This window comes from Canis lupus, chromosome 2 (genome assembly GCF_011100685.1).
Source record: "Canis lupus familiaris isolate Mischka breed German Shepherd chromosome 2, alternate assembly UU_Cfam_GSD_1.0, whole genome shotgun sequence".
NCBI classification, from domain to species: Eukaryota; Metazoa; Chordata; class Mammalia; order Carnivora; family Canidae; genus Canis; species Canis lupus.
In genome coordinates, this window is record NC_049223.1 from 73,938,292 (window position 1) to 73,945,203 (window position 6,912).

General features: G+C 44.4%; 1 protein-coding gene across 3 annotated transcripts; it reads left to right on the top strand.

Annotated features, from left to right (window-relative positions):
* The first annotated feature begins 999 nt into the window (after positions 1 to 999).
* RSRP1 (arginine and serine rich protein 1) lies at positions 1,000 to 5,743 on the top strand. Of its 3 annotated transcripts, none has more exons than XR_005355968.1 (5): positions 1,000 to 1,235; positions 1,381 to 1,981; positions 3,172 to 3,746; positions 3,975 to 4,746; positions 5,297 to 5,743. XR_005355968.1 is itself a non-coding variant. In XM_038531551.1 (5 exons), the coding sequence occupies exons 2-5, from the start codon at positions 1,447 to 1,449 to the stop codon at positions 5,414 to 5,416; spliced, it is 891 nt and encodes a 296-aa protein (XP_038387479.1). In that variant the 5' UTR covers positions 1,013 to 1,235; positions 1,381 to 1,446; the 3' UTR covers positions 5,417 to 5,743. The 3 variants fall into 3 exon arrangements, 1 of the variants encoding a protein (XP_038387479.1); XR_005355969.1 differs by having other exon boundaries at positions 4,663 to 4,746; positions 5,297 to 5,353; XM_038531551.1 differs by having other exon boundaries at positions 1,013 to 1,235; positions 3,172 to 3,323; positions 4,663 to 4,746.
* The last annotated feature ends 1,169 nt before the right edge of the window (positions 5,744 to 6,912 follow it).

The following is a 6,912-nucleotide window of genomic DNA, read 5'->3' on the forward strand; positions in this document are numbered from 1 at the left end:
CACTGTCTTCTCAGTTTACTTGATACCACTTAGAAAAATGTTTCTAAGGAAATATTTCTTTCCTTAAGAGTGATTTCCATCACGATGCTTGCCTAGAGATGCAGATGATACTGTGACAGTGCCAAGGCAGGTTACATGAGCGGATGCAGATTCTGTGATAAGGTTTTTATTCCCTCCGTTTCTTTGGGGGATGTGGGGTGAAGATAAACACGAGAAAAGTGAATTTGTATCTCCCTCCAAAGAAAGTAAAAGTGCCACTCTTGACTTGCAAAGAACCTCATATAATGACTCTATTTACAGATGTGATTAGTTAATTCAATGAAAAGTTATTTCGAGGCATGTCATGCTTTATTAAGCATTAAGTAATACTTGGAATGTTCTCCTCTTTACAAATCCCCGGAAATAAAAGTCACCATTGTTTAATCCCCAACACCAAGCAGAGTCCTCGGAACTGACTTCTCATTCTGACCCCCTCGTTATGGGTCAACTTTCTTGACCTTTACTGGACAAAATACGGGCGTTAAGCAACCTTTTCGAAGCTAACCCTGCAGTGACGGAGCTCCTGAGACGTCCGCGGGGCGGGGAGGGGCGCCGTCCCCCAGCCTGGGGTTCCCCCTGCGATCGCCCTCTCCCGCCGGACACCAGTCAGGAGGAAGTGGCCTCGAAGGGTGCAGGGAGGCTCAGCCCGAGTCTGCAGCTTCCCAGACGGTGGAAGTTGCACCGTCCCGTCCCTGTTTGCACCGGCCCGGCGGGCGGCCGTGAACCCGGGGTCCCGCCGGGCGAAGGTCCCTCTCACTATCACTTTCAGCAAAGAAAACAGAGCCCCGGGGACCCGGATGCAGCAGCTCCGCACCCCTCCCTCTCCCCGGGACGAATGACGCCTGCGCATCCGGGACTTTGCACACGGCGGGGCGGGGCGGGGCGGGGCGGGGCGGGGCGGGGCGGGGCGGGGCGGGGCGCGGGACGAGAGGAGGAAGAGCGAGCGGCGGTTGGGCGAGAGGGGAGCCACGCCCGCCGCGCCGACGTCTCTGCGCATGCTCTGCGCGTCGGCTTCTGGTACTTTCGACCCGGCTACCGCCGCCCTCACTTCGGGGCTAGAGGTGGAAGGGGGTGGTTGACGCTCCGCTTTTCCAGAGCAGCCTCCGAAACCCTCTCTTCGTCCTCAGCTTCGGAAGGAGGGTGTCCGTGGGTCCTTTCCTTTCGCCTTCGCGGTGAGGCGTCGACGGCCTGTGGCGGTAGGTTTCCGGGTGACGGGGTCGGCCTCTGAGGCGGGGGCGGGCGATGGTGGTGGCGGCGCGGAAAGGAGCGGCGGGCAGGGCGGGCAGTCGGCGTGGGGCCCGCCGGCGCGACTCACTTCCGGCCCCCCTCGCCCCCCGGTAGGTTTTAGGCGCCAGGTTTCCGGGCAGGGATCCTCTGACGGAGGGAAGCTTGCAGCCTCGGGCCGAGATGTCCCACTACGTGAACGACCTGTGGCCCGGCTCGCCTCAGGACGGGGAGTCCCCCTCGACGTCCCGGTCGGGCGAGTCCGGCCGCCTGTCCTCGGCGTCCAGGAGCCGCTCGTCTAGCGGAAGCTCTCGGTCTCGCTCCAGCGGCTCGAGCCGGGCGTCGTCGCGGAGTCGCAGTCGGAGCCGGCCCCGGAGGAGGGGCAGGTCGAGGTCCGGGTCCGTTAGGCGCCACCAGAGGAAGTACAGGCGCTACTCGCGCTCCTACTCGCGCAGCCGGTCGCGCTCCCGCGGCCGCCGGTACCGGGACCGGCGCTACGGCGCGACCGGGAGATACCGCCGGTCGCCGTCCCGGCCGCGCTCCCGGAGCCGGTCCGGCTCGCGGGGACGCTCGTATTACCGACGGGCCTACGCGCTGCCGCAGGGCCGGCGCTACTACGGCTTCGGCCGCACCCTGTACCCGGAGGAACGCGGAAGTTGGAGGGGCAGGTCCCGGAGCCGGTCGCGGAGCCCCACCCCTTTTCGCTTGAGCGAGAAAGGTGAGTCGGCTGCCGCCTCGCCCTTTGACGTGGCTGGCGACGACGCGAGCGCGCGGGGGGACCAACGTTGCCGTGGAGTGTGGCGCTTTCCATTGCTTTTGGTTCCTGTAATTTTACTAGTTTCGTTGGGAGGAAGGAGGGAAGGGACAGATTAAGAGCGGTTAAAAGCGCTCCATTTGGTACCCAGTTTTGTTTTGTTTTACTTTAAAGATTTATTTATTCATGAGAGATCCAGAGAGAGAGAGAGAGGCAGAGACACAGAGGGAGAAGCAGGCTCCATGCAGGGAGCCCGGCGTGGGACTCGATCCCGGAACTCCAGGATCACGCCCTGGGCCAAAGGCAGGCGCTGAATCGCTGAGCCACCCAGGGATCCCCTGGTACCCAGTTTTAAAGTGGACAGTCTTTTCTCCTGGGGATTGGAAGCCGATTGTGGTATACGTCCTTTTTTCCTAGTGGCTGGCCCTTCTCAGTGGAGCCTTTCTAGCTGTTGCTAGTGATTTCAGTAGTCTGTCTTAAGCTTTTAAGAAAAGAGGAGGATCACAGTTTTTTTTCCTCCATACCACGTTACTGGAACTGCTGTATTTTGTTCCAGTGTTTTATTTAGAGATTTATCAGAAAGAGCACCTGGGCAGGGGAGGGGCCAGAGGGAGAAGCAGAGGGCCTCATGCAGGGCTCTAATGCCAGGCACCTGGGAACATGACCTGAGCCACCCAGGCGCCCCAGTTTCAGTATTTTTTTTTTACAAGTGATTTGTTTTACCACTGGATAGGATCATAGAACAGAAAAAGACATGCAAAGGAGTATTTTAGGAGTCTGAAAATAGATTTAGTAATGTGTCTGTATTGGTTAATTAGTTGTGATGTTTGTGCCAAATACAAAATCTTTTACAAGAGGACTTGATGTTCAGAGTACACATTTGAAGAGGAAGGGAAAACAGGAAATTCAGGCCTCTTTGGTAAGGCAAATTGAAAACCAGTTGTTGAGATTCTTTAGGGATGCTTGCTTGTTTTTCTTAGCAAAAAAGATGAGGTGAAGAATTTTTTGTCATCACAGCTATATTTTACCCACTAAAAGAAAATACTTCAATGTCTTTGAATTGTTAGTCTAAATAAAAGAAACTTACTTTGTGATTCACTGTTCTTTGGATAAACGTACTGAAAGATTAATGAATGTTTTGTCTTGTTTTATAGATCGAATGGAGCTGTTAGAAATAGCAAAAGCTAATGCAGCAAAAGCTTTAGGAACAGCCAACTTTGACTTGCCAGCTAGTCTCAGAACTGTTCTTGGATCTAGAGAAACCAACCGTGGAACAGCTGTACCAAACAGTGGTGCAAAGTTTGAGGTAAGTATGGTAGGTTTAGCCAAACAAAATCTTCAGAAAACTACTGTTAGGAAGATCTAATAAGCCATTTTTATTTGATTTATTTTAGAGTGTTTCTTGGAAAGCCTAAATAAAATATGTTAAGATCAAAATAATTCTAGAAAGGGTCTCTCCCCCCATGAAAATGGGAGATTAATGATGTTTATTTTTATGTGACTTAGTAGTAGTTATTTTCATAGTTGTAGGTGATACTTTGGCAATTTCTATGTAGCTATCAAATTTTTCTAAGCAGCCTTTACAGAGTATTTTATCAGTAGTTTTCATTTGCAGCATTATGTTCCCACAAAATCTCTTTTTCAGCATACAGTATAGTTTATCTGCTTTATTTCTGTCTTATAGAAATCATGAATGTGGTCTCCAGACATTGATGAAGAAAATCTGTTGGTAATTGATACATGGGCAAAAGCATCAGAGGTTTAACTAATTTGAAGTTTACATTCACACACTGAAAGTTTAGATTTTTGTTGGTAGAATCATGTGCATGCTAGAATTTGGGATAGGTACTGTTTTCATAAGATACTGAAGACAATTTTTTTTTAAACTAAATACTTTGTAATGGTGGGGCATCTGTGATACAGATGTCCCTTTCATAATATATGCAATATATTCCAGATGTTTTGAGAAATTACAGAAGAAGAGGCCTACTTCACTTGCAGATAAGTTTATTATAATTCTCCAGAAATGTGCAGGATGTGCATTGGCAAATTGCACTGTGGTCTTAATTATATGAAATAGAAAGTATAAAATTCGTAGTCTCCAAGATTTTATGATAGTTATGGGTTTGATAGGTTTGTCTAGAGAACATCTTAACTGATTCTATCATTCAGACCCAGGGTTTTTGCTTAAGTGTTTAGTAGTAAACAGTAGTTTACTACTGTTAAGTAGTAAACATCTTAATTGGTTCTATCATTCATACCCAGGGTTTTGCTTAAGTGTTTAGTAATAAACAGGATCTTGGTGATCTTAGTCGAGTTGGTTCAAATGATTAGGTTTCCATGTGGCAAGTGCCTTAGTTCTTTGAAACTAGTTATTTTCTGGTATGACTTTACTTTCAGAGTTACTTGAATTTACATCAGGGCAATATAATACTGTTTAATGAGGAAGAGTGTCTTAAGGCGATTATTGAATCAATTTTGTTATGGGAAAGCTGGAATACTAATGTTGAGGCTGTTAACTATGTGGTTAGATCCAACTTGATTTGTGTCTCTACAATTTATATACAGTTGGGCTGCATTTATACAGTATGGTAAACTAAGGGTGAATGGTTTTCTGAAAATGTTTTTTCTCTTAATCTGTTTAGTTGTCGGAAAAGCTATCAGAAGATGGAACTAAAAATCCCAGTGAAAAGTCTTCCCAGCACAAATGCATAGCTTTTAGCTCTAATGTACGTATACCTAAGTATTGTTTACTCAAAAACTGGAGTTAAAACATTATTATATGGGCTTTTATTTTTGTTGGAAGGCTCCTTGTTTTTGTGGTAATTTTGGGTCTACTAAGCCACTTTTAGATAGAACAAACCTTTCAAAATTTTTTGTACCATTCTTAAAAGTGACCAGTATAATGACTCCATCTGTATCTGGTATTCAGTTTTTATTTGATCATTTCACTTTTCTTTAAAATATTACTCTTGTTGAACTATTTAAAAAAGCACATCTCAGAAAACCCTATAGTCAGAATATTTTAAAATCAGCCAAGGGCTTAAAAAAATAATACTCTTCTGCCATATACTTTGCATATGTCTGATTTTTCCCTAGTACTTTTTTTGTTTTACAGTTTGATTGGATCATGTTATAAATGTGGGCCAGTGCTTTGGATTTGGTTGATTTCTCTTACGTTTTAATTTTTAATGAAATTTAGTGTATTTTGTAAAAAGCAAGTATTTTCAAGTAGTGTATGTGTTTGCATAGCTGACTTAAGAATTTTTTCTCTTACAGAATTCTGTAGCAAAGCCAATGCTTCAGAAACCAGCTAAAGCTACTGCTGAAGAGACCTCTTCAGGAACTCCCAAAATAGATAAGAAAAAAAGTCCGTATGGACTGTGGATACCTGTCTGAAAAAAAAATTAATGTAGAAGGTTGGCTTAAATGCACTTTATTGCAGATGTGTATTCCTAGCATTATTGCATCTGTGGGAGTCATTTAGTGGTAATTGTTGCAGTTCCAAAGGATGATACATAAATATGTAAATCCTTAATATATTAGATTAACATTTTAGATTTCTCTTATAGATAAGAAATAACACATGGACCAGAGGATTCATACAGGTGGGAGTCTTGTACATACACTTGTAAATGTTTTGTATAATAGTGTATATGTAAAAGCAAAATTTATAAGAGAAAACAGTGATTGTTTATATTTAATAAATTTGTTTTTTAAAATTTGTGCCACTTTGTGTGAAATTTGTGTATATATAACGTAACGAGTCTTTATTTAAAGAAGCATAAAGTGTCTCTTGTTATAAAAAAAAAGCCTTGCTAATCCCACATCCAAATCCATGGACTTGATGGCGTAGGGTTCACTGACCTTACCTGGAGTTTGTGAGAAATGCTAAATTTCTGTCTCTACCCTAGACCTGAATTTGAACCTGAATCTTAATATTCCCAGTTGATGTGGATCTTCATTTAAATTTGAGAAGATCTCGTTAAAATTTGTGGGATTGTGGTGTAGTGTTATCCTGGAAGAGTTAAACTATAAGTTTGAGGGCAGGAAACTCAGCCAGAGGGGGAGAAATGAAAATGCCTCTTGAACTTAAAATCTGTGAGGTTTAGTCCGTATTTCTTTATTATGCCTTTTTTTTTTTTTTTTTTTTTTAAGATTTTACTTATTTAATTCATGAGACAGGCAGATGTAGGCAGAGGGAGAAGGCGACTCCATGCAGGGAGCCTGATGGGGGACTCGATCCTGGGACCCCAGCATCACGCCCTGGGCTGAAGGCAGACGCCTGACTGCTGAGCCACCCAGGCGTCCCTATTATGCTTTTTAAAAGTTTTTTAAAGTATGTTGTTCTTTGCTACTTGTTCTCTCTTTTGCCATCAACTTTGAGTAGTCTCTTAAAGTTAGAAAATAATGAAATAGATTTCCAGTAGACAGGGATGATAGGTAGAGGACAGGGTAGGCAGACTGTTAGAGATCAAACAATTGGAAAAGAAACACTCAGATAATAAGATTATCAATAGATGACTAGGCAGAGGTCCTGAACTCCTAAGTAAAAAAGACAGTAGTGAAGGTCCTCTGGTGGCACCTACTTGGCTGTTAAAGCTGTGCTGTCTAGGATTTTACCTGTACTTTGCAGTAACCTAGTCCCTAGCCACATGTGGTTACATCCAGTTTCTCATACTAGCCGCTTCCGAAGTGTTAAGGCTAATGGCTGTGTTACTGGAAAGTAGAGATAATAGATTATATTCTAAAATCTTGTATAGGAACGAGCTGCTCTAATTAAATTTGACCTTATAAAAAATTTAAATGGACAATAAGGGAAATTTCCTGTAAGAAAGGGTTACTCTGGGTGAACATGTCCCTTTTACATCTAGGTTAACAGTAGTTACCAGGTG

Excerpts from the sequence above, each read along its gene's own strand:
- RSRP1 (XM_038531551.1), top strand. The coding sequence starts at position 1,447 with ATGTCCCACTACGTGAACGACCTGTGGCCCGGCTCGCCTCAGGACGGG. Across the intron at positions 1,982-3,171 it reads TTTTCGCTTGAGCGAGAAAG|ATCGAATGGAGCTGTTAGAA; the intron begins GTGAGTCGGCTG and ends CTTGTTTTATAG. Across the intron at positions 3,324-4,662 it reads ACAGTGGTGCAAAGTTTGAG|TTGTCGGAAAAGCTATCAGA; the intron begins GTAAGTATGGTA and ends TAATCTGTTTAG.